General features: G+C 31.6%; 3 protein-coding genes across 3 annotated transcripts; 1 reads left to right on the top strand and 2 right to left on the bottom strand.

Moving 5' to 3' along the window:
• Nucleotides 1-674: 674 nt before the first annotated feature.
• On the top strand, nucleotides 675-8,656 carry LOC103868543 (LRR receptor-like serine/threonine-protein kinase IOS1). The gene is made up of 13 exons (XM_009146627.2): nucleotides 675-691; nucleotides 781-4,235; nucleotides 4,311-4,464; nucleotides 4,556-4,936; nucleotides 5,005-5,483; nucleotides 5,567-5,708; nucleotides 5,813-5,884; nucleotides 5,989-6,060; nucleotides 6,783-6,863; nucleotides 6,968-7,388; nucleotides 7,488-7,614; nucleotides 7,697-7,952; nucleotides 8,049-8,656. Exons 2-13 carry the CDS (start codon nucleotides 4,148-4,150, stop codon nucleotides 8,461-8,463), a joined length of 2,688 nt encoding a protein of 895 aa, XP_009144875.1. The 5' UTR covers nucleotides 675-691; nucleotides 781-4,147; the 3' UTR covers nucleotides 8,464-8,656.
• A 20-nt stretch (nucleotides 8,657-8,676) lies between these two features.
• Nucleotides 8,677-18,240, bottom strand: LOC103868542 (probable LRR receptor-like serine/threonine-protein kinase At1g51820). Its single transcript, XM_033291012.1, has 12 exons — nucleotides 12,519-18,240; nucleotides 11,896-12,439; nucleotides 11,215-11,696; nucleotides 10,978-11,122; nucleotides 10,833-10,904; nucleotides 10,677-10,748; nucleotides 10,499-10,570; nucleotides 9,928-10,420; nucleotides 9,713-9,839; nucleotides 9,571-9,636; nucleotides 9,288-9,477; nucleotides 8,677-9,196 (listed from the first exon to the last, which is right to left on the bottom strand). The coding sequence occupies exons 1-12, from the start codon at nucleotides 12,601-12,603 to the stop codon at nucleotides 8,788-8,790; spliced, it is 2,757 nt and encodes a 918-aa protein (XP_033146903.1). The 5' UTR covers nucleotides 12,604-18,240; the 3' UTR covers nucleotides 8,677-8,787.
• Nucleotides 18,241-22,125: 3,885 nt separating this feature from the next.
• Nucleotides 22,126-27,360, bottom strand: LOC103868540 (probable LRR receptor-like serine/threonine-protein kinase At1g51820). Its single transcript, XM_009146625.3, has 13 exons — nucleotides 26,267-27,360; nucleotides 25,638-26,163; nucleotides 24,772-25,250; nucleotides 24,542-24,686; nucleotides 24,390-24,461; nucleotides 24,219-24,290; nucleotides 24,047-24,118; nucleotides 23,785-23,966; nucleotides 23,451-23,689; nucleotides 23,229-23,355; nucleotides 23,076-23,141; nucleotides 22,796-22,985; nucleotides 22,126-22,715 (listed from the first exon to the last, which is right to left on the bottom strand). The coding sequence occupies exons 1-13, from the start codon at nucleotides 26,337-26,339 to the stop codon at nucleotides 22,307-22,309; spliced, it is 2,652 nt and encodes an 883-aa protein (XP_009144873.1). The 5' UTR covers nucleotides 26,340-27,360; the 3' UTR covers nucleotides 22,126-22,306.

The following is a 27,360-nucleotide window of genomic DNA, read 5'->3' as shown; positions in this document are numbered from 1 at the left end:
GAAAAAAATAAATATTTTTCTGTTTACAATTTGGAGATTTTTAAAACCTATATATATTCGCTCTTTACAGTTTAAAAGCCAAAGCTAATGAACCGGCCCTCTTGAAGATAAATTACTACATAAAACAAAAATCGGATGATTAACTGCTCCTCTTGAAATAGGGTTATGAAATACTGAAGAGAATATCAAAAGTGATTGAAGGACAGCAAAACAAGATTATAAACGAGGAAACACAAGCTAGACTTGAAGAACTAAGCGGGTAAGGTGTTTTACATATTGATTCTGTCAGCATCTGTTTGCGGTTACATCCTTCTAACTTTTTTTTTCGCTGTACACATCCTTCTACCTTCTTTTGTGGTTACATTATTATTATTAATTCATGTGTTTACATTAACGGTGTTGTTGTTCCGCTTGGATGATGGTGTTGTTGTTCCACTTGGATGTCCCGTGTATCCAGTGGCGGAGCCACCCTGACCTGAGGGGGGTCATCTGACCCACATGAAATTTATAAAACTTAACTTATAGGCTGATAAACATTCATGTTCTCGTGATGATTTGGTAAAAATCCTCCCCTATGACCCCCATGTCTTGTGTTCAAACCTCACACATACCTTTTTAGTTAGTATAATATGAATAAATGACCCATGTAAAATTAATATCTAGCTCCGCCACTGCGTGTATCAGATGGATTGTAAGGTTTTCTTTTGTTTGTTTTCATAATTATAATTCAGGTTTTGTTTTTACCTTTACGCCAATAAAATTGTTTCATTTTGCTTACAGAGCACACCGAGTACATTGTTTATGATCTGAGACAGATTAGGATGCGTTATCTCGTCCATATCAGAACACAACCTGGAAACTATAAATATCCTATCATCATCTTCTTCTCTTTTTTTTTAATCATGTGATTATTCTTTTACAGGAAAGTCTACTAAGCAAAAAGAAAAAAAAAGAAACTCTACTATTAATTAAAGTCAAATTGTTTTTTGGTGGTCATCGTTTATAGGACAGCCATGATTATAGCTACGTATTAAAAGTATAAATTAATAATGGAATTTCCTTTTATATTAGTGAATCGGTATGGTTTAGTTGGATAAAGCTAATTTTTTTTTATAATGTCAGAATCGAAGCATGCCAATGCGCATCCTATAACCCCCTCCCAGTGTTTATTATGTTTACGTAGTTAATTAGCCTTTTTTCTTTTCTGACATCAAACGACTGATCTAATACTCAAATTTGAAGTGGTCTGGAGAATCAGATCGGAATAGAACAACCAATGTAATACATATTCCTATTGAAGGATTTCACTATCTTAGCTAATGAATCAAACAATACATTTTCAGATCAAGAAATAAAAACAATAGATAATTATGAGAATATGCTCTTCAGCTTCTGCAGCTCGTCCAATTCAGTTGAGAAGTTAGGCCATGTTCCTGGGTCTTGAATCATCGAGATTAGATCCTTACAATCTGTGCCAAAAGCTTAACACGTCGATAGCTGAAGCATGTGCTACATCGCACACGAGAGGGCCTCGAGCTTCGAGTGAAGTGGTGAGATTCTTCATCACTAGTTTCGTGCTCCCAATAGCTGAGTTGTTTCTCCTTAGGTCTTCCATGTTCATCCATAACCACTATAGTGTGCATCATGTGTCCATGATCCATCTATCATGCATCTCTCAGAATTTGTTAACTGCTCAAGGTTTTGTGCAACTACGTGTTCCTCTTGTTTGCTGTTTGTTTAGAACCAAACATAACATTCTGACTTAGCATGTCAGACGGTTTCCAAAGGATCTCTGAATATTCTTCTGAATAGTTTATTATTTTTTGCTTTCCAAATAAACCATATAATCCAAGGATATGGATCTTTATCCACCTCAAGATCTTCTATATCATTCTTTCTCTAAAAAAGATAGTCTATATTCATGTAGTGGCTCGTGTTGGGGAAAATTGATGACGGAGTTGGGGTTGCTGCATGTGCTCATGTTTGTAGCGCTGGGGGACACTCGAAGATGGCATGGTTTATAGTCTCATCATCTACTCCACATCTAGGACAATGGTTATTGCTTCGCATATGACGATGTGTTAGATTACTTGTTACTTACTGTTAGTTATCCAGAAATTGTTTGCGAGATATAATGTCTTAGTTTTGGTAGAACTTTTATTTTTCAAGCAAAAGCTTAGAGTTTTGTAATACTCGGTTCTCTCTGGGTTTCTACCATCTCTTTGTTAAGAATGTTCAATATCTTGATTAACAGTGTACATCCCATTTGGATATAATATACATTTGAATAGTTAGTTTCAACTTTTTTACCAATAATATACAATCAATAGGTCTAAATCATAAATATTATTATATACATGCGAACCCTGAGCTAAAACTTATGAAGCACCATATTTACGTGCCAAACTTTATACATAAATTTACAAAGATAAATTTTTTGTAGTGTTATAGGTTTAAATACAATTAAAAATTCATGCTTCATTCGGTCAAATATACTGGATCGAATTTGATTATTTAAATATAAAAAATAGTTTTACCATATATATATAAATAAATATTACACACGAAATTATATAGTATTATGAAAAAAATATTTAGAGGTCTAAGTTATGAGTTATGCACAGCATATTTATTCCGGAAAAGGAAAAAGAAAATGTCAACGGTCAAACCGTAAGAAGGTAAGGCCCCCCATGTCCATGTGCACTAATCGTTTTGTGTTCGTTTTCAAATCCTTGGAGAAGGATCGACATATATCAGCCGCCGATCACGTCCAAAAATATATTTTTGGCCACTTTGATTTTGGTTTTGATTCCCATTTTCTCTTCTCTAAGAAAATTGATTAACTTATAATGCGTTGTATTTTGGATTTCCATAACTATCTTGGAGTTCAGTATAATATATCAATTTATTAATTTTTATTCAAAATTGAAAGATACGAAAAATCTGAAATTTCGATGATTTTCAAATCCGACTTCTTATAAAATATTTACTAGTTATCCCTGATTCTCTCAATACATATTATTTTATTAGACAGTAGAATGATGTCTTTAAAAAACTTATAAATGTACATATCGCCCACTTGTCTATAATGTTCGCAAATCTTGTAATAATACAGCCAAATTGATATTGACCAGCTATTTTATTTTGAGTTTGTGTTCTTTTTAAAGTCGTGGTCGTCTCTCCAGACACAGTTTTACTGGTGCATGTATTAGCTAGCTCCTCACCAACCAATCTCGTTCTGACTTTCAAAACTTAATGTTTGCTTTCAATTTTAGTTTTCAGAAAGAATTACAAAATTTAACATGAGAAGATAGTAAAATTTCATTAAATAAAACTATTAGTTAATTTAATTACAATTTATGTTCTCTGAATTAAATATGGTTAGTCATTGAAAAAGAAAATAAAGATACTATTATTTTGTCAACATCCGCAAATTTTATTTAGATAAGTTGGAGCTTCATCACAAAAAGACAACCAATCATATCTTATATAATTTCTGATATTTATTTTAGAGATAAGTTTTGAGAGATTGTTTTCTTTTATATAATTTTATGTATATTTCATTTTCTGGTGTTCATATTTCAACGATTTTTTATTTTATGTTTTTGCTTTACAAAAATATATATAATGTTTAAAAATTCTCTGGAGACAAGCTCTAAAAACTGCAACATATTCTCCATATTATTTATATACTGTAAAGATTTTCTCTAAAGATAATCTCTGAGAAACTCTCACCTATTTAACTACATAAAAATCAAATCTATATGCATAAAACCAAAAGAAATTAATATTCACGTAGTTGGAAGCAATATAAATCGGAACTGATGGTGAGATTAACAAATTAGCAAAAACTTCCTTCATATGTAATTATCATTTTTTTTTTCAAAAAAAAAAACAATGTAATTATCAGCATATACGACTTTTTCATACGTCAACGAATTAACGTAAAAAAATTGCAATTGGTTACCTCTACCAAAAGGTTTGACTTTGAGTTCCCAATAATAGTAACCAGTACCAAGTATCAACGCGGTTTAGACAAGAAAACAATTCCCAGTTTCATTTCTTTAGTTGCACCCCATATATGTTCATTTGATTCCTAATTTTATAATCTGCATAATCAAAAGACGAGAGAAACCTAAAGTGACGAATGCTAATGGCGTTTTCTGCTTGTCTTCTCTTAGTTTTTCTCGAAATCTTCTCCGTTTTTTTCCTTAGTCTTGCCCAAGATCAGTCAGGTAAAAGCTAGTTATAACATCTTCATCAAACCGGGTATGGTTTACTAAACACACTCTTCTTTTCTTCTTCTGTAGGGTTCATCAGTCTGGACTGTGGTTCGCCGAGGGGAACGACTTTTCGTGAGGGAACAACAAACCTTACTTACATCTCGGATGCGAGTTTCATCAGTACCGGTGTTGGTAGAAGCATCAAACAAGCATACCGGACCCAGTTTCAGCAACAAGCCTGGTATAGATAATATTCTCAGTATCAATTAATTTTAATAGCTTGAAGCTCAAGCTACATATTCTTTACAAGTTATTTTTACTTACTTCACAAGGAACCTAAGGAGTTTTCCACAAGGCATAAGAAACTGCTATACCCTAAACCTAACCATAGGCGATGAGTATCTGATCAGAACAAACTTCTTACACGGCGGTTATGACGATAATCCCACCACGCAATTCGAGCTCCACCTCGGGCCTAACCTATGGACTACAGTTTCAACCACAAACGAGACCCAAGCATCAATCTTTGAGATGATTCATGTCTTGAAGGCCGACCGTTTACAAATCTGTTTGGTCAAAACAGGAGACTCAACGCCTTTTATCTCCGCTTTAGAGCTTCGTAAACTCAAGAACACTACTTACTTGTCTCGACAAGGATCTTTGCAGCTCTTCATCAGAGCAGACGTTGGTGCAACTCTTAACCAAGGCTACAGGTATATAAGTTCATGTCAGGTCAGACAACTTAAAAAATGGTACTAAATATGCTTTTTTTTCGTTTTAGGTACGGAATCGATGTGTTTGATCGTGTCTGGACACCGTATAACTTTGGAAACTGGTCACAGATTAGTACCAACCAGACAGTGAATGTCAACAATGACTACCAGCCACCAGAGATTGCTATGGTCACAGCCTCAGTTCCAACAGACCCGGACGCACCTATGAACATTTCCCTAGTTGGCGTGGACAGCACCGTGCAATTCTACGTTTTTATGCATTTTGCCGAGATTCAAGAGCTAAAGTCCAATGAAACAAGAGAGTTCAACATCATGTACAATGACAAGCATATCTACGGACCCTTCAGACCGCTTAACTTCACAACTTCTTCCGTATTTACCTCTAACGAAGTTGGTGCCGATGCGAATGGAAAGTACACGTTTTCGCTTCAAAGGACAGGAAACGCGACGTTGCCTCCTCTACTCAATGGCATGGAGGTTTATTTGGTTAACTTGCTTCCGGAGCAAGAAACCGATGGAAAAGAAGGTTGGTAACTAACTACTTTTGGATCTATATATATATATAGTTGATCAAGAACCAAAAATTTACATGAGAAGTTTATTTATCAGTTGATGCAATGATGAACATCAAGTCGGGTTACGGTGTGAACAAGATTGACTGGGAAGGAGATACTTGCGCGCCACGGGCTTATAGGTGGTCTGGTGTTAATTGCAGTTATATAGACAATGAGCAGCCTAAGATCATTTCTTTGTAAGCATAGAGTTTGCTCTCTTTATAGAACAGAGTTTGATTTGTTCTTAATATGATTTTTTTTTTTAGAAATGGTTTTAAGAATCTTTGATCTTTGAAAACAGGAACTTGTCTGCAAGTGGCTTGACTGGAGAGATATTGGAGTCCATATCAGACCTTACCAATTTAGAAGTTCTGTAAGTAGTTGTACTCAAGTCGCTTAGAAACTCCAGCCATGTTGTGATTTAAAGTCATATGTTTTAATATGTGATTGTTTTTTTTGGCTTTGATTTTCTTGCAGTGACTTGTCTAACAATACTTTGACTGGTTCGGTTCCAGAGTTTCTAGTGAACATGGAAACCTTAAAAGTCATGTAAGTTTAAGCACAAGGTGGCTCAAATCTAAAACTTGGTCAACAACCCATCCTCTCACTAGGAACCTAGATTCACAGCGTTGCAGTGCACCGACCCTAATCCCTCCATTATGAGTTCTCACTAACTCCATAATTAGGTTGTTGGTGGGCCTCGAACCCAGGGGCCTCGAACCCAGGTCCTCTTGGGTTCGAGTAACGCCAAGCGCATCAATAACCTACCGGTGGATGTGGAAGCAGTTCCTCCCACGGTGAGGGATTAGGGTCGGTGCGCTGCAACGCTGTGAAATCTGGGGTCCGCAAGACAGGTTGTCACATAAAAAGTCGACTTTTTTTGTGACAACCCGCCCCGTGGGAACTACCTGCCCCGCAGGCCCCAGGCTCACAGCGCTGCAGCGTACCGACCCCATCCTCTCTATTATGAGTTCTCACTAACTCCATAATTAGGTTGTTGGTGAGCCTCGAACCCACCTCTAACAACATTCTCACAGGACAAGCTGTCACCAATTGACCTGCAGATCAATTGGTGACAGCTTGTCCTGTGGGAATGCTGTTAAAGGGTGAGGTCCTGGATTCGAGGCTCACCAACAACCTAATTATGGACTTAGTGAGAACTCATAATAGAAGGATTGGGGTCTGGGGTCCACGGGACAGGTAGTTCCCACGGGACGGGTTGTCACAGAAACCAAACATATTGTAACCTCTGTTCACTCTGTTTCTCGCAGAAACCTATCAAACAATGAGCTAAATGGTTCAATCCCTGCAACTCTCCTTGATAAAGCACGAAGAGGAAGGATTTCACTAAGGTAATATATATATCCCTTGCGTGTGAGCCAAGTAAAAATATCATTAAATCCTTAGACCTTTCTAATCATTTTTTTTCCTTTCAATCACATATACGAAACTCTAGTCTCGAAGGAAACACCGGGCTCTGTTCGATCATTTCATGCTCCACCACCAAGAAGAAGAAGAAAAACACGGTTATTGCACCTGTTGCAGCCTCACTTGTTTCAGTCTTCCTCATTGCAGCTGGAATCGTTACTTTCCTTGTCCTCAAGAGGAAGAAGAGAGTCAAGCTTGGTCTTAACCCCAATTCAGGCACCGGTACAACACCGTTACATTCGAGGTCTCATGGCTATGAATCTCCAGTGATAGCCAAGAACCGCAAATTGACTTACATTGATGTTGTTAAGATTACCAACAACTTTGAGAGGGTTCTTGGTAGGGGAGGTTTTGGTGTGGTTTATTACGGAGTATTGGATAACCAACCTGTTGCTGTTAAGATGCTCACTGAGTCTACTGCACTTGGTTACAAACAGTTTAAAGCAGAGGTAATAATTAACATACTGAACCAATCTTTCTCTAAAACATTTTTAAAAAGGTGTTTTGATTTAATTCTTGGATATGTTTCTGTTTTGTGTATTTGTTAGGTTGAGTTGCTTCTTAGAGTTCATCACAAAGATCTCACATGTCTTGTTGGATATTGCGAAGAAGGCGATAAATTGTCTCTCATCTATGAGTTCATGGCGAATGGGGACTTGAAAGAGCATTTATCAGGTCTGGTTTTGTCATACAAAATGTTCTTAACGTTTTGGGGTCTCAAGATTCTGATCCTTTTGTTTCAAAATATGATTTTCAGGGAAGCGTGGACCGTCGATACTAACTTGGGAAGGAAGGCTTCGTATAGCAGCCGAGTCAGCTCAAGGATTGGAGTATTTACACAATGGATGCAAACCACAAATAGTTCACCGTGACATTAAGACAACTAACATCTTATTAAACGAGAAGCTCCAAGCTAAGCTAGCTGATTTCGGGCTTTCGCGGTCTTTCCCACTTGGAACTGAGACTCATGTCTCCACCGTAGTTGCAGGAACTCCTGGATACCTTGATCCTGAGTAAGTTTTAATCTCTACTCTCAACAAAGTTATTGATTTTTTTTTTTTTCTTGTTAAGTCTTTAAAATTGTGTGTTTGTCTTTCTTTGATTTTCAGGTACTACAGAACAAACTGGTTGACAGAGAAAAGCGATGTGTTCAGCTTCGGTGTTGTTCTACTTGAGCTAGTAACAAACCGACCGGTGATAGACCAGAAAAGGGAAAGGTCACACATAGGTGAATGGGTTGGTTTGATGCTATCAAGAGGAGACATTAATAGCATTGTGGATCCTAAGCTTCAAGGAGACTTTGATCCGAACACGGTATGGAAAGTTGTTGAGACCGCTATGACTTGTCTGAATCCGTCTTCTTCAAGGAGACCGACGATGACTCAAGTAGTAATGGAACTGAAAGAGTGTCTGAACATGGAGATGGCAAGAAACATGGGTAGTCGTATGACGGATTCGACTAACGATTCTTCTATCGAGCTGTCCATGAATATCACAACAGAGCTTAATCCTGGAGCTAGATAACTCAAGTCTGTATAAACAAATCTATTTGAGGCTGCAAGTTTCTTTGTACACACGTTTCTTTTGCTTTGTTTGTGATGAACAGTGTCAGCCTTAGTCGTACTCTGTTGCGCTTAATTGTTTATTTAAATATCATCGTTTAAAGAAAAAAAAATGTCATCGTCTTTATATAAATGAAGAAAGTAATTGTGAATTAGTTCTGATAACAAATACTGGTTTTTTTTTTTTGCAGTTGTAAGATCAAATTGGTTACTTCAGACAAACGTTTCTGAATTATTTTATCTAAACACAATGAAAATGCACCAAAAGATTGTTCTTTAAGCAAGCCTAGCGAGCCGTGGGGTTCACTTCAGTTCCAAATGTCATGGTCACTTCTCTTGAACCCCTGGATTCCATGTCACAACTCGTTCCTCCTCTCGAGTTTTCAAGTGTTAAACATTCGATTAGCTCAATAACAACTTGTGACATGGTCGGTCTACTCGCTGAAGAAGCATTGACACAAGCCATTGCTAGCTCAACAAATTTCCAAACAGAATCAGAGTGGTAATCGTCTTTAAGTCTTGGATCTATAATGCTTTTAATATCTCCTTTGGTGACCATTAATCCCACCCATTCTGCTATGTATGGTGTTTCACGACGCTGGTCAATCACTGGCAAATTTGTTATGATCTCCAATAAAACGACTCCGAAACTATAGACATCACTTTTTTCAGTCAGCCAATTTGTTTGGTAGTATCTGCAAGCGAGAATATACAGATATTGTCAGGATTTTTAATGATTTGAAGTAAAAGTAGAACACACATGTTTTCAAAATGATAGTTAAGTACTCTGGATCAAGGTAACCAAGAGTTCCTGCAACGACTGTGGATACATGGCTTTCTCCATCGTTTGGGAATGATTTAGAAAGCCCAAAGTCAGCAATTTTGGCTTGGAAGTGTTCGTCCAACAATATATTTGCTGTTTTCACATCTCTATGAACAATTGGTGGTCTGCATCCTTTATACAAATATTCCAATCCTAGTGCAACAATTTCATTTTTTGTTGTTGAAGTTTACCATATAAAAACTAAAGCTATTGAGAGGAAAAGGGTCATTAGACTTCTTCACGAACCTTGTGCAGCGTCTACAGCTATTTTTAGTCTGGTTCCCCACCTTAAAACAGAGGAGTGATGCTTCCCTAAGTTTTTTCATAAGGAATTAGTTTTTGTTCAATAAGGACATGTTATCATTGGATCCGCATGTGATTGGCTTACCTGACAAAAGCTCTTTCAAGTCTCCATTGGACATGTATTCGTATACGAGAACCAAGTCCTTCCCTTTTTCGCAATATCCAACTAGGCCTACCAAATTCTTGTGATGAACTCTCAGAAGAAGATCAACCTAATAAACCAACACGAAAGAAAAAAATACAAATAAGTGGTTCATATCCAACAAAACGTGGTAAAAGATTGTGTGTGTTTACGAGTACCTCTGCCTTGAATTGTTTGTGCCCCTGATCTGATCCCTGAGAGACTACTTTAACAGCAACTTGTTCTGTACCATTAACATATCCATGATAAACCATGCCGAATCCTCCTCTCCCAAGAATCCTTTCAAAGTTATTTGTCATTTCAGTAACCTCTGCGTAACTAAATCTTTTCTTTTTCGTTATTTTCGGTGGCTCCGGTCTTGGTGTTCTTCTACCCTTTTCTGCAACACAAAATATTAATATGATTTTTTTTGTTTGATATGTAGTGTTACTGTATACATGAAAATTAATAAATCTGTTATGAATACCTCTATTGTTTGATGATTTTTTCCTTTTGAGAACAAAGAATGTAACCAATGCACTTCCAATAATAACCATTGAAGCAACTGATGCAACAACTGGTACAATTATACCCTTTTTGGGATGCCCACTTTCTCTAGGTTTATTTACACATGAACTTTCTGTGCAATTAAGGTTAGGGTTGCCTTCAACACTGTGAATTATAAATGCTATTCAGTATAAAGTGTATGGTATTCAACTAATGAAGATAATAATATGAGAAGCTGCCTACTTCAGCTTCAGTCCTTTCTTTTGTAGAAGCTTTTGAGGAACTTGGCCACTAAGATTGTTTCCACTTAAGTTTCTGTTATGGTAGAAAATAAAACATAAAAGACAAGTAGGAAATTTATAAGATTGCTACCTAAAAGACCATTTTTTGCTTCATCTATACAGTCATATAAAGTACTTACATGATAAAAAGAGATTTCATGTCAGCTAGAAATTCAGGCACATCACCGTTCAAGCTGTTGTTTGATAAGTCTCTAGCATTTGATGAATACAAAATATCCATCACAGTAGAAAAACCAAAACATTGTGAATATTATTCATTTATGTTTGACACGTACAGTTCTTGTAGATTGGTTAGATTCTGAATGGCAGGCATAATTATATCGGTCAATCCACTTGAAGATAAGTTTCTAGTAATACATATATAATAAATTTAGAACAAAGAAATGACTTAACCATGATGAAAATATTGTAAGACCTTACAAGGAAGTGATTGTTGGTGGAGTGGAAGTATCTGTGTTGTTACAGTTTAGACCAGCCCACAAGAACTCTCTGGGGACACATGGATCTCCTTGCCAGCTAACTCTACTCAATCCGTAAGCACTTTGGATCTTACTGATAGCAACCACTGGAGGCATTACATAGTTAATGATATTAAGAACTGAAAATATGTAAGATCTCCAATTCATGTGTATCACAAATGTAAATTTTTGTACACACCTTCATCTTGGTTTGTTTCTGGCTGTGGAAGTTCAACAACAGTAAAAATCTCCATAGCATTGAGGAGAGGAGGAAGAGTTGAATTTGTTGTTTTCACCAGCTGCAAAAGGCAAGCCCCACTTTCGCATCTCAATGTGGATTCGGGTTGAGTTATCATAGTTACAATGCCTAACATTTTAGGACTAAAAGGTTTAGAAAATTCATTTCCATTGAGGAAAACGCTGAATTCTCTGGTCTCATTGGCTAACAAAGTTTGAATCTCTGCAAAGTGAAGGTAAATGTGAAACCGTGTTGTAGAATCCTCCATGTTCCAAGGAATATCCCACGTCCCATTATCATTTACATAGGTTGCAGCTGAGGCCATCGCACCTTGAGGCGGATCAAAACCATTAGAAGTGTTTACATTGAGTGTTGTAGTTATTAAATTCCAATCCTTCTTCACCAATGGGAACCACCTACGGTCATAGACATCATCAGGGTACCTGCCACAAATCTTGCATTGAAGATATAACAAAACCTCATGTGGTACTACTAATGTAAGTATCAAAAACAGATTCATTGTTTTGATTTTTCTTTTTCTTGTTTTATGACATTTCTCTATCTAGCTTTTTTTTTTTTAGAAAATAAACTGTATGAAAATCCAAGATAAAGAATCCTTGTCACAAGTCAAAGCTTAATTACCGTAAAATGCTACCAGAACCTTTAAGATAAGTTCTTGATAAGAACTGCAAGGAGCTCCCAGTGTCACTAATGTAGATATCACTTCTCAGTGGCCGTAGCTCCAAGGTTGATATCATCGGCGTAGTTGTTCCAGTCTTAACAAGACAGATCTGCAAAGAGCTTAACTTGGACATGTGAATAATCTCCCTATACTGACCACCTGGTACAGTAGCATTCAAATTCACAGTTGTCCACTTATTAGGGCCAAGAAACAGATCAAAGTTTGGGAGGGTTTGAAGACCATCATAATTTCCATAAAAGAAAGAAGCTCTAATAAGATATTTTGTTCCTTGCGTGACCTTCACGTTATAACAATTCCGTTGTCCTTCTGGAAAGTATCTCAGCGTTACAAACGCCTTTTCGAAGTTTCTCTCAAAATCCTTATCAACTCGACCGTTCTTTCCACTCTCGACGAAACTAGTATCTGAGGTGAATGTTAATCCAGTAGATGGATCGGTGTACGGAGAACCATCAGGTAACAAGCCACAATCCAAAGTGATGAATCCTAACAAGATCAGAGGAAGGCATAGTCTTAATCAATCTGAGACTTTGAAAGCAGAATACAAGATTTACAATACTTATACCTTTTTGATCCTGCGCTTGCACAAAATGTATAAGAGAAAATGTGATAATGAACACGTACAAAACTCCATGAAGATGCCTCTCCATTTTCTCAAATTCTTTGAGGAGTTTGATACCAACATCGTGTCAAGTTCCTGAAATATTAGTTTTCAGATAATCAAGTTGACATTGAAAAGTATTCTTGCTTAGAATAAACTAAACTCACAAAGTGTCAACTGCTAAATTAAAATAACAAAATTTTAAATTTTGTTTAAGTTTTTCTTAGTGGAGATGATGATATTATATAATCTGTATTAGCTTTGTATTTGTGATATGGTTATATAATACAATTATAGATTCTAATATTCTAGTATATATATACATAATGGAATATGAATGTTTTGATTAATATCAACAAAAGAATGACAAACGATTTCATACGTGGCAGATTTCTTTCAAACTTAATTTGGGACGTCGACTCACGAAATCCATTTTTATCCATACCATTTGATCTTTTGAGAATCAAAGTGTTGTTTATAACTATGGTATCACCATACTTGAAACTTGAATCTTTGTTTCCTTTTCATGGTTGAACATTTACTTTAATCTGAAACAAGAAATCAAAACGTTTTAGTCATGATAATTAAAGCAAATAATTATCTTTAACCAAGTCTAAGCATTAGCACATTTTTGACTAATTTTATAACAAAAGTCAAGATACCAAGGCCAAATCTTTAAAGTCTAAACCATTAAAGAAATTAATATTGCAAAAAGATCAAAGCAGCAAACAAAGATGCTCTTCCAATAATCTGCTAAATTATGCAAAGATTGAACGATAACAATACTTGCTAAATTATATAACGTCTGTAATTTAAATCCAATTAAATTCTGAATTTCAAAAAATGAACAATTTAACACAAAAATCTATGCAAGCTATAGAGGAAATCTGAACGCAAGGATTAAATAATAAACTGCAACCGGCAAAAAAAAATGAATCTTAATTCCCTGCAGTTAAACAATCAGATAAAAATAAAAATAAAACAAGAAAAAATATATTTCTTTTTTCTTTCCGGATCAATTAGAAGAATAATGAACACTTTCATTATAATGACTTTTCCAATTCATGTTCAGAATATAGATCAACATATTCTTAAAAAAAACTTTTAACACATATCAGTATTGTTAATGCAAAAGGATAAACAATATTTAAAGATTTAAAAAATAAAACCTTATTTTACTATTTCAGTGCAACTGATACTTTTAAAAATAATAAGAACATAAAGTTAAAACTACAATACCGAAATAAACTGATAAAAAAGAATTGTAGAGTTGAGATGATAGATTTGTTTCCTTAAATTTTTAAAGGCCTCGTAGTGAAACGGTTTCGTAGTGCTCAGATTCCCATGATACGACTACAATGTTTTTTTCTTCCAACACCAAAGATAGAATCTACAGACCCCTTTTATGTGTTGTACTCTAAGACACAACAAAAAACTAAAAGAATAAAATCATATGGAAGATTTGGTATGAGTTGATAACTTAGTGTCCTTAGAATGAAAAGAAAGTGGCTCATATGGTCAACATGAACCATAAATTGGAGATTTGAGAATGGATTCTCACATTAATCATTTTGAAAAATATTAAGACTTATGTTACAAAGAAATCATATCTGATTATATGTATGCTTAATTGTTCATAATAATGATACTAATATCATAAACTAAAATAAATATTCTTTTTACTTTGTCAACAAAATATAAAGTAGAATTTGAAAAAAAAAAGAATAATCTTTTGGCCCATAAGCCATTAACCAAATCCCGAAACCTGAAACTCGGGTTCGATCCAATATCTCTTTTTTACAAATGTCATTTTAAGTTTTACAAGAAATTTATTTTAAACTTTCATTTCTCATTCAAACCAACTCAGGTTTTGACATATGGTTATACTACTTCATAATGTCTAACATTCAGTTATTCCGACGAACGTCTTCACTCATAAACTTACCGAGAAATGGTCATAAACTATTTTGTCAAAAAAGAGTTCCAATAGCAAATTTGTCCTCCTATAGTCTCCTCACGTTTATTTTTAATGCCTATAAGTTGCAATGACTTTAGGAATTGAAAGTTAAACCTAGATTAGAGTGGGAATCTCCCCCAACCAAACTAAACCAAATCACATTAATATAGCATATAATTTTGCATATTCCATATATATTAATTGAGGATCATTTAAAAAGTTGTAACCTTAATTTTATACTAATTAAAAAGAGACTCTTCTTAGGTGTCACTTAATTAGGATTATAATTTAGCTTACGTGTCACCTTAAAAATCAATTGAAAAAATATCGGTCCAAATCCAATTACTAGAAAACATTATATTAACCCAAAATATAAGAAGTGTGTACTTTTTCCTTAAATAAAAGCTACAGAACTACCTAATATCATTAACATATATATGGTAATTAATGCCTATGAATATAAAGATTTGATAACAATTTTTGCATCCTTCTTCATTTTTTTTAATTTTATATAATAAAAAAAATATATTTTTTCTAGTATGTTATATTTGAATTTTTTAAAACGACTTTAAATTAAAAAAATGAGGAAACCTTCTATGTTAAATTTTAATTTTTTTAAAACGACTTTAAATTACAAAAATGAGGAAACCTTATATTTTATATTTTTCTTATATGTTAGATTTTTTCTTATATGTTATATTTTGAATTTTTTAAAACGACTTTAAATTACAAAAATATAAGTTTTTCTTAAGCATACGACTACAAGAATTAAAATGACATGTATCAATTCGATGGTTGATCTGAAACCTTTCAAAACCATATGGAAGATAAATGTCAAAATATTTCAACTGTGGAAACAATACTGTTCACTTTTTTCAAAAATGTGTTCGGTGGGAAAAATAAGTTTTGTGTCATAATTTGTTTAATGTCTAATCCGATCAATCCATAATACATTAATTATATTTTAGTTCCACAAATTTTAATAAAAATTGATCCCGTCCATCTGAAAAATATATATTAACAACAAAAAACATTGTATATGTATAAATAAAATAATCAAATATATAAAAATATTGTCGATAATATATACAAATAAACTCACTCTGTGCAAGGTACATATTTTATCATAGTCTAATCTATTAAAAGAGGAGTACACATTTGACTTATACCTCAGTTTTGCAAATTATTTACAGTTCCATGCCGTTGAGATATTAACTAAACCTATATTTAAGGAGATTTTGTCTTTTACTGTTTAATTAATGCATTAGTTAAATTAATCTATTTTAATTAAAAAAAATTCCACGGCTCCATTAATATTAAAATATTAACAACTATAAAATTAAATGAAAATTATGGAAAATATATGTAATATTATACATAGATATATATATATATATATATATATATAATATTAACAATTATAAAATTTAATGATAATCACTATACACAAATCAATTTTTCCAAAATCATAATGTTAACTTACGGATCAGTCAGGTTTAAATTTCAAAAATTAATGTATAATATCTATCAAAAAAATAACACTACTTAATTGCAATATTAGATCCTATTATTTCTATATAAAAATTATATAATTAATGAGTAATATTTATTGTAACAATAAAGATTTGGAAACTAAAACATACAAAACAATAATTATCTTACATGTTACTAAATCACATAACTAGTTACCACAATTATTCATTCCCTTTGACTTTTCCCTTGACCTGCGGACAAACAACATAATTTTTTTTTAAAGTTTAAGCTAAAAATATATCCATAATTGACAGCTTTTATACGAAATTTAGATCATAAATATGTACTATCAATTTATTTCATATATTTTCGCTGACCAATATTACCTTTAATACAAACTTAAGCTTATTTATAAATTTTTTATCAGTTACATCAAATTTTATAGTTTCATTTTATTTTCTTACTGATTTAAATCTTAATTTTTATATGTTCCAAATTTGATAGAAATTTAACAATCATTTTATTTTCATAAAAAAATTTATAACTAGTGTACCATTTAAAAATAGCATACTAACTCATAATTGTCTATTTTCCATACTTTTCATTTTAATTTTTTTTCCGCTATATATCTTAGACATGGATCTAATTATAAAAATGCTGGATTTATACTCAACATTGGTAATACATTTTATGTTAAAACACAAAAAAACAAATTACACGGTTTTATAGAACTACATTTACAAATATAATATTATGTACAAACAAAAATTAAAATGTAAAATTAAATATTCATGCGGTCGCACGGGTCAACGTCTATATACTATCTAATTATATAAAGATTGTTTTTTCAAAGTTGCTAATTAACATGATCGCGACATGTGTCAATAAATTTTTTAAGATTGTGACATGTGTCAAAAATATGATATCCTTTTTTCTAAGATTTAAGAATATGATATATTATTATAAAAATATCTTTTTACAATTTTTTTTAAGATTTTGGAAAAGAACAATTACTATTACATAACTTTTACAATTATATATTGTTAAAATTATGGGATAGTAATTTTTATTTTTATTTTAAATCCTAAACAAGTAAATAATTATAAAAGATTATTTGAAAGTAAATTTGTTTTTCCAAATATTTAGTTTTCTTTTTAAAAAATATTAACTAAAAAATTTTAAAAAACGAATTATCAAAATCCTACAAATACAAGAAATTATTTAATAAATATCATAAAGTAAAACTAACTATAAAATAAGTCATATTTATTTTTTAAAAGTCTAAAGAAAGAAAATTTTAAAAAGAATTACTATTATTTTACTATAAATAGCAAACTTTTCTTTTTAATGGGTAATTGTATATTAAAAAATTATAAACCAAAAAATAGCTACAAATATTTCACAACTATATTTAGTTTTAAATTTCCACATATTACTTTCACAAAACGAAATATTATTTACGAGAAAAGTATTACCTAAGTATTTTATTTTAATTTCTTGATAAAACTCATATTTTTATAATCTTATTACATTTTATGATGCTAACGTAATTTTTTCCAACTATGATGTGTTGTCATACATGAGTATGTGTGAATATGAAAAATATTAAAAATATGTGTTTGTACGTATAAGACAAAATAAACAATCAGTTAAATTTTTTTTTATTAAATATAAATTAGTTGTACAAAAAAATTAAACAAAAACGAATTACACTATCCAACCAATACAAGAAAACGTTTAATGGAAAATATTAAAGAAAAATAATTATAAAATAAGTAAGTTTCCTTTTTTAAATTCTAAATAAAATATAATTGTAAAAGCAATATTATTTTTCTTATAAATAACTAACTTTCCTTTTTCATAGGTAATTTTGTGTTAAAAAAAATTATACACCAAAATAAATTCAAATATTTCACCCGATATGATTGTTACATGTGCCAATAAAACAATTATATGCTAATGTGTCAATAAAAATCTGCCGAAAATAACTTTCTCTTTCCTAAAATCTTAAATAAAAGAGATTTGTGACATAATTATTCCTTTTCTAATTTTGACCAAATAAGATTTTTTTTTCTTCTTTTAAAAAAGAATCTTTACAAAATATAATTGTAAAAGACTATTTAATAGTAATTTTCACTTTTAAAATTTAATGATAAACATAATACTAAAAATTATTTAATTAACAAAGAAAAATAGTTACAATATTAGTGATATTGAAAAAACGAATTTTGAAAATAGCAACTGCTAAAAATAGTTAATTAACTGAAAATAATTATTTGACAGTAATTTTATTTTTATAAATCCCAAAAAAGAAATTAAATTTTAAAATATTATTTAAAGTTAATTTTCTTTTCTAAAGCCCTAAAAAACTGTAAGAGAATATTTGATATATTTTTAAAATATCATAAACAGAAGAGTTTTGTATCATATTTTTAAGTTCTAACCAACATAAAATTGTAAAAATTTATTTCGTAATGTTTTTAAGAGAAAATTTGATGATGAACATGATACTAAAAATTACTCAATCTGTTTAAAATTAGTTTAGATATGAATTGTATAAATAGTATTTTTTAAACTTATTTAATAGTAACTAGAAATAATTATTTGATAACAATTGTTTTTTCTAAAATTTTAAACAGAAGACAATTGTAAAAATTTATATGATAGTAATTTTCCTTTCCTAAAATCTTAAAACAAAAACGTAAAAGAGTATTTGATATATATAAATATATTTGATTGTAAATGAAAAGGATCCCTTTAAAAATATCTAAACAAAAATAAATTGTAAAATTATGTGATAGTATTAAAAAAAACATTCGATGACAAGTATGATGTTAAAACTATTAATTAACAATAATAAAAAATTAGGATGTTTTCATGATTGCAATTTATATATGTTTTTTCATACGAAAATTATACACATGTTTGATATATATTTTCATGTTTGGTCATAAGAAATAGATTATTAGTATTATTGTCACTGAAGTGATTTTTATATGCATGTTGTTAAAAAACATCTAGTTTAATCGCCATCTTATTACATTTTTTTTACTATGTAATATTTTTCTACTTTATTTTTAATTAAAATGTTGTTATGAAAATATATCATTAAGAAATAATAAATTAAGAAAATTATTACGTATCAGATAAGTTTAATAAAATATTAAATTATTAAATAAGAAAGTGTATGATGTTGTCATTAACTCGATTGGCCTTATTTAACTTTCAATTTTTTATATTCTAATTCTTAATTCGGGTTGGATTGGATTTAAAGTTATAGGTATGAGTGTTTTCTCTAGCACTTAGTAGAAAATTGATAAAAATTCACATATGTACTATGATTATAAAATACTAATATTAATTGTAATTTATATGTAAAACTGAGTTTTTAATTATAAAATAAGTCTCAGACATCATATTCAAAAATAATCCTAAAAGTATAATAAAGTTATTTTTTTCTTTATTAAATTAAAACATCCAACAAAACCCGTTGCAACGCACGGGCTCATATCTAGTTTTTAATAAAGTCACTTTAAAATTTTACTATAAAAGATTGTTGGGCCCACATATAAATATTTATTGTTTTTCATTCTATCATTAATTATGTATACTATACAATACTTTACATGAATCCTATTATTACGTTTCATTTTATGTAATACAATTTTTCTCAAAAAATATTTTATCACCCAACGATATGATTGTTGTACAATAACATTATACACCATATCTTACACTTTATAATGAACCTACAATATTTAGACACGGGTTATTAAAATGAGTTAAGCATATATAATACAACTTATTATACCATGTCATCTAACGTTATATGGTTCCAAATATTTATAAAATCAAATTTGATAAAAGAAAACATTTTAGCAAACCATTGATTAAAAACAAAACTATATATTACATAAAATTAAATTTTATTAAAGTATTTATGATAAAAAATTGTTGTTTAATATAAATTTAAAATATATTAAAATTCCTATAAATCTATACTATTAAAATAGTCAAAAATTTGTCAAGTATATCTTAAGTCTCAACAACTCAACAAATACAACTATTATAAAATGTACACAAAATATAACAAGAGAGTAGGTCTCGACATTCGTGTCTTTGAATCGGCTACAAATAGGTTATTTTCGGGTCTGGATCCTAGACATATGAACCTAACTAGGTATTTGAATATTTCTGGTTTGGTTCAGTTACTTTGGGGTCCAATGGGTTCGAGTTCATAATTCAAATACCTATAAAAACCTATAATTTTTGGGGACGTAACGAGTCTGAATCAGTTCAGGTATTTAGGACCCAAAAAGACCTGAAATACCCAAAAACTCAAATGCACAAAAATATTCAAATACCCAAAAAGACCCAAAATTTTATCCGAAATATGATCCAAGGAACCGATAAATACCCAAAATATATTTTAAAATTTAAAATTTTATCCAAAACCTGAAAAACTATAACCAAAAACCTGAACTCAAAACTTAAAAAATATTCATAATGCCAAAAATATATGAAGTACCCTATTATACTTAATATACACAAAATATTTCAGGTATTTTTGGCACCGAACGGGCCTGTAAGACTCTAACTTGAACAGAGACCCAACGGTCCAAAAAATATTCAATAGGCACTTTACGCTTGACCCGGATCCGAACAGAACCGGTATATTCAATTCAGTCTTGGTTTAGTTTTTTGGATCCGGGTAAAATGTCTAGGCTTAAGAGAGAGTTACATAAGAGTGTACATATAAATCTCAATAAACTAATTCATAGCTTATACAGTCTTTTTCAAAGTATTCTTTTTGATATAACATGACTTTGTAACATAATTATGCACAACAATCCCATAATACTATTCATATCAAAATTTGTTTAAAATAAACAAAAACATATGCGTTTTTGAAGCGCATACCAAAATCTAGTACCAAAATCTTGTAAGTTAATAAAACTAATGCATACTTATTAAATTTTCGTTTACAAGGTTTCTCAAAGACAGTTTAACACTGGATAGGTTTCAAACTAAGTTTATGTGTTTATATTTCAAAACATGAGAAACACAAATAACAATAAACTCTTAACCGTAAACCTTAAACCTTAAACCCTAAACCCTAAACCGCATCCCTTAACTCTAAACCCTAATGTCTAGATTAATTAACCGTAGGGGTATAAGTGTATAGTTACGTCTTTTGATAAAACATTTAAGTCTATTTTGGTCATTTTTATTTTTAAAGTCTATATTTGTGACAAAAACGTTTTTAGGTCTATCGTAAAGAATTTCTCAATCTATTTTGAGCCATAAAATATTATTTAACTATAACAATTATATATAACCTAATATAATCAAATTAATACTGAACCAACGAAATATTCAATACAAAAAAAATCACATATTTATTGAAAAAAAAATATAATATTATTTAAAATAATCATATTTAAATAAAATGCAAAATTCTAAAAAAACTACATATAATTTTAAATTGAAATATGACATAAACCAAGTACTATGATATGATATGATTACTTTGTAAATATTAATATTTGTGCATGAGCAAAGGAAAATCATCTAGTACATCATATATGTATATGTGTATGCACCATCATAACGAAGACCTTATATGATGAGTTAAAGAAAAAAAAAACCTTATATGATTGAACTAGCGTTGACCTTGACTTTGTTTACGCTCTCTTGTTTGGTGTTTTATATGTTCATATCAAATTTAAGAACTGCAACAGTGGCTCATAGTTTATAATTTAACTGGTGGTTCTGGTTGTCGTTTGAATCTTTGAAACCGGAACATGTCATCTACTAATAAACCAACAATTGGAAGACTTTTACGGATGACTTTCGGTGGTCTATTTGTGTGGGTCAGTCGATTTTTTTTCGACTAAATCAGCATCTGATGTATATGCTTAACTGGTTTGTGCTTTGTAAGGAGAGTCACGAGAGGGTAAATAGCAATCCTCATTGATGAATCCTAAGTACTCGTTTCCTCTGGTTTCTCTGTTTATGTCTTGATAATATATGTTTACTTTGCTACTCTGTTGTGAAACAGAGACCTTATCTATTCTACTTCTTTTTGTGAATTTTTGTATGGCTCTTTAACCTTGATCTCCTTAGATAACATTTAACTTCTTCTTCAAGAACAAGAGTAACATTCTATTTGTCAAACAACAAACTTATTATGAATTGACACATAACGGTAAAAAAGCGACTGTAAACTTTTTAGTCACAAAGTATCCATAACAGAAGTTAAATAAAGGTGACATCCGACACAGAGATATGGAGATAGTTCCGTAGTAAAAAAACATATAATCTACCTAGCCCTTGGGCTCACTTCAGTACCAAAAGTCAAGCTCACTTCTATAGAACTCTTCGAGTCCATGTCCCTACTGGCACCTCCCCTTGAATTTTCAGCTGCAAGACATTCATTCAGTCCGATAACAACTTGCGACATCGTAGGTCTTCTCGCTGAAGAAGGATTTAGACAAGACATTGCTAGTTCAACAACTTTCCACACAGAACCAGAATCATAATCTCCATTTAGAGTTGGATCCATAATGCTTATGATGTCTCCTTTTGTAAGCATTAACCCCACCCATTCTGCTATATGTGGCTTTTCACGGCTTTGGTCTATCACAGGTTGGTTTGTGATGATCTCCAACAATACTATCCCAAAACTATAAACATCACTCTTTTCTGTCAGCCAATTTGTTCTGTAGTATCTGCAGGACAAGATATACAATGAATTTTTCATATTTTTTCATACGAAAGAGAATAGAATTTCTTAGTCGATAGTACTTACTCAGGATCAAGATATCCAGGAGTTCCAGCAACAACTGTCGACACATGAGTTTCACCTTCGATTGGGAATGATCTTGAAAGACCAAAATCAGCAAGCTTGGCCTCAAAGTGTTCACTCAACAATATATTTGTGGTTTTGACATCTCTATGAACCATTGGTGGTTTGCATCCATTATGTAAGTACTCAAGTCCTAAGCCACAACAATCATTTTTAGTTAGGCTCTCAAAAAATATAAACATGAATTAGAAAAAAACTTAAGGTGGGTAATGTTTAAACTAACCTTGTGCCGATTCAGAAACTATTTTAAGTCGAGTTCCCCAATTCAAAATAAAACGGTTACGTGTTCCTGTATTTGAAATAACAGATTGATATCAAAGTCTTATGTTACACGCAACGCATAAAACTAAAACAAGACATTTTGTTATTGTTTTACCTGACATATGTTCCTTTAAATCTCCATTGGACATGTATTCATAGATAAGAGCCATGTTCTCTCCTTCGTCGCAATACCCAACAAGATTGACCAAGTTCTTGTGATGAACTCTAAGAAGAAGTTCGACCTAAACACCAAGCCATGATTCACAAGCTCAAGTTTAAAATATTGTTGAATCATTAAATGTTTTAGTACGAGATACTGATGACTGTGAAAATTTACCTCAGCTTTGAACTGTTTATACCCTTGAGATGATGAATGGGAAAGTATCTTAACTGCTACTTGTTTTGTACCATTCACAAAACCATAATATACAATTCCGAACCCTCCTTTCCCAAGGATTCTTTGGAAGTTATTTGTCATTGCAATAACTTCTGAGTAACTAAACCTTTTATTTTCTGTCATAATTGCCGGTTCTGATGATCTACCATCTGACGCTTGAATATATGAGGGTTGTGGCCCTTAAGGTTGCAAGGAAAAATAAATTAGTCAAGACTTAGTGAAACTTGAGATGTATGTTTGTTGTGATATTATTCTTGACTTTATTTATTAGTACCTTCAAATTTTGATGCTTTTTTCTTTCTGAGAACAAGGAACATGACGAATGCCCCTATAATAACAGCTACTGAAGCAATTGATGCAACCACTGGTACAATGATACTCTTTTTCTTATGTCCATCCTTTCTTTTGTTCACACATGAACCAGCTGTGCAAAGAAGATGAGGGTTTCCTTCAACACTACCAAATATGAGTGTTATTAAGATACCAAATAGTATATTAACGGGCTGGTAAGTATCGGAAACAAAAAAAAAACTTACTTTAACTTCATTCCTTTCTTCTGAAGAAGTGAGGGAGGGACCGATCCAGTTAAGTTATTACCACTTAAGTCTCTGTTAGAAAAGATTATGCGTCAAAACAAAAGCAATCATGTTTAGGAGAAAGCTTAGCAAAAAAAACGTCAAAACAATAGTGTCTCTATGAGAAACTTACATGACCAAGAGTGATTTTATGTCAGCTAGAAATTTAGGTATTTCTCCAGTCAAATTGTTATTTGACAAGTCCCTACAGTTAACAATTGATACATATTAACCTATCAAATATGATCCATTTCCAAAGGCTAAGTAATTTTTTAGGCTTGGACAGCCGTGCAGATATACATACAATTTTTCAAGGTGGGTAAGATTTTGAATGGCTTGTGTGATGATCCCGGTTAATCCACTTGTAGATAAGTCTCTGGAGAAATTAAATGTGAGATTTCTAATTCGATAATTACATGATTAAGAAATTAAGGTAAAGTAAATGATTCATCTTACAAGGAAGTGATTATTGGTGGAGTCGAAATATCTGAGTTATTGCAGTTAAGACCATCCCACAAAAATTGTTTGGGTACACATGGATCTCCTTGCCAGCTGATTTTATTTAATCCATAAATATCTTGAACATTCTTGATACCAGCAACTACAATTGTAAAGCTTGATGGTTTCATAAATCAAAACAAAACACAAATATTTGTCCATAATTTCAGGAATGTAAATGGACATACCTTCATCTTCATTTGTCTCCATTTGCGGGAAATCAATCACGGTGAAAGCCTCGATGGCATTCAGGAGAGGCGGAAGAGTTGATTTGGACGTCTTCAGAAGCTGCAAAAGGCATGCCCCTCCATCGCATTGCTCTGGTGTTATGTCGAATATGGTTTGGGTCTTTAGCGGCTTAGGACTATATGGTCCATATGAAATTTTCCCATTCATTGTTATATTGAATTCTCTTGTATCGTTGGCCCTTAGGGTCTGAAGCTCGGCAAAGTGCATGTAGGAGTAAAACTTCGTAGTAGATGGCTCTATAGTCCATGTAATGTTTAATGTCGCGTTAGGGTTTAGGGGCGTTACTCCCGTTGACATTACACCTTTTGGCAGTTCATAAAGATTACTAGAATTTACATTCAAATTTGTAGTTACTTGTGTCCATGAGTTCGCCACGAACATCGGGTACCATTTACGATCATAAACATCATCCGGGTACCTGTCACAATATTGAATTGCAATACATTATTAAACTAACACGAAGGTTTTCAATCATTCAAGTGAAAAAATATTAACATGTAAAACTGAAATATTTTTTGTTTATCAAAAAATAAAAAATTTCGTTATTAAATTTTGCGATTATAAATGGAAAACGCAAAATGCAAACGATGTTTTTGCTTTTTAAGAATGGTTTCGCGTGTGCTAAGTTTTTAATTAAAAGAGTAAATACTGTGGGTTTGTTTGAAAAAAATACATACACTATTTAAACATATAAACGTAAATATATATGCAATTTTTTTTTAAAAAGTTGAAAATGTTTTAAGCAATCACAAACACCAATCAAGGAATATGTTTATGTTATGTGAAAGTTTTAACTTGTTCTTACCGTATATTACGATCCGAGTTGCTAAGATACCTCCTGAATTCGTATTTGAGTGAGCCGCTTTGAGTAACGTACATATCTTTCTTCAGTGGTCGTAGCTCCAAGACATTTATAAAGGGTATACTAATTCCTGTCTTAACAAGACATACCTGTAAAGAGTTGGTTTGCGTCACATGAATGATCTCCTCTATAGTATCATTACTGCTCATTGTTGTCCATAAGTTCGGACCCAAGTAAAGGTCAAAGTTTGGATCGACATTAAGACCATCATAATTTCCATATACGAATGTGGCCTTAATCAGATACTTGGTGTCCCGGGTGACATTTAGATTGTAGCAGTTTCGTAATCCGTCTGGAAAATATCTTAGTTTCAAAATCGGCTTAGTGTAGTCCGGTTCAAACTCCTTGGCGATTCTACTAGTTTTTCCACTCTTAACTAAATCGGCATCTGATGTATATGCTAAACCGGTTGGGAGTGAGTTGTAAGGAGACTCACGAAGGGGTAAACCGCAATCCACATTAATGAATCCTAATGAGATAATAGATGAAAAAATGTCTTATAATCTAAAGAGAACCGTTGACGAAAACACAAATATATCATATACTTTAAAATACAACAGTTCTGTACGTACCGGTGGGATCTTGAGCTTGAACAAGCTGAACTATCAGCACAAAACTGGAAATGAACATACAACGTCTCTCCATTTTTCTCCTTACTGTCCAAAGGAGAGATCCTTTTATTTTAATATATCAAGCTATGCATTTGAGCTTATGATTATATAAGCCACTTCTTAAAAGTCCTAAGTCAACTAAGATTAATGATGTGGGTCAAATAATAATATGTTTTCACGGTTCTTTTTTTTTTAACATGTTTTCACGGTTCATCTAATCTATTAAAACTGAAGTACAAGTTTAAATTAACCCTTAATTTATTTTGATAATTACAAGCCATGCCATTCCTATATTAATGTTTAAAAATGTTTAATCAATATTTTGTTTCCTGTCACCTAATCAAAATCAGATCCACTCAGTTAACTCGCAGATTTTGTTCCTAATTAATAGGTAAATTTTAATTCATTGGTTAATCACCTAATTGCATCTATTTAATTCATTGGTTACAGTTGGAGTTTGCAAATCTAGAACATCAGTTGCTTTGATCGTTTATTTCTTTTCTATATATTTATGAACATAATTTATGTGTCCATCTTTTTTTGTAAGACACCATGGATAAATGAACATATGATATTCCATAAATTATAAAAATTCTAGATTAACTATATATGAAAGATATTCAACGTAAATTTTTTTTAATTAAAACTAAACCTTAAAAGAACAAAATTAAAGTACTAAAACTTATTTTTAAATTACGTGTATGTTGTATAATATATGTGAGAGCATAGTATAACTGTATATGATTTTTTCATTTTGTGTTAAAATCTATATTATTAAATTTGAAGTACATATTGAGATTGTTTGGCAATATAGATAGTAGTTAAAAAATAGTAATTTTTAAAAATATGGATAGCAGTAAGTTATGAAAAAAAATAATGGGTTTATGCTACTAACAAAATTGGAAGTCCATTACATTATATTAAAAAGTAATAGGTCTATGTTACTTGATATATATATTCAAATCAAAATAATAATTTAAAATGTATTTATATCAAAAATTCATTCAAAAGAATATATATATATATATATATATATATATTGAAAATTTGATTTT

Source organism: Brassica rapa, chromosome A05 (genome assembly GCF_000309985.2).
Source record: "Brassica rapa cultivar Chiifu-401-42 chromosome A05, CAAS_Brap_v3.01, whole genome shotgun sequence".
NCBI lineage: Eukaryota > Viridiplantae > Streptophyta > Magnoliopsida > Brassicales > Brassicaceae > Brassica > Brassica rapa.
The sequence above is the reverse complement of the archived record's forward strand: the minus strand, read 5'-3'. Positions and strand labels throughout refer to the sequence as shown.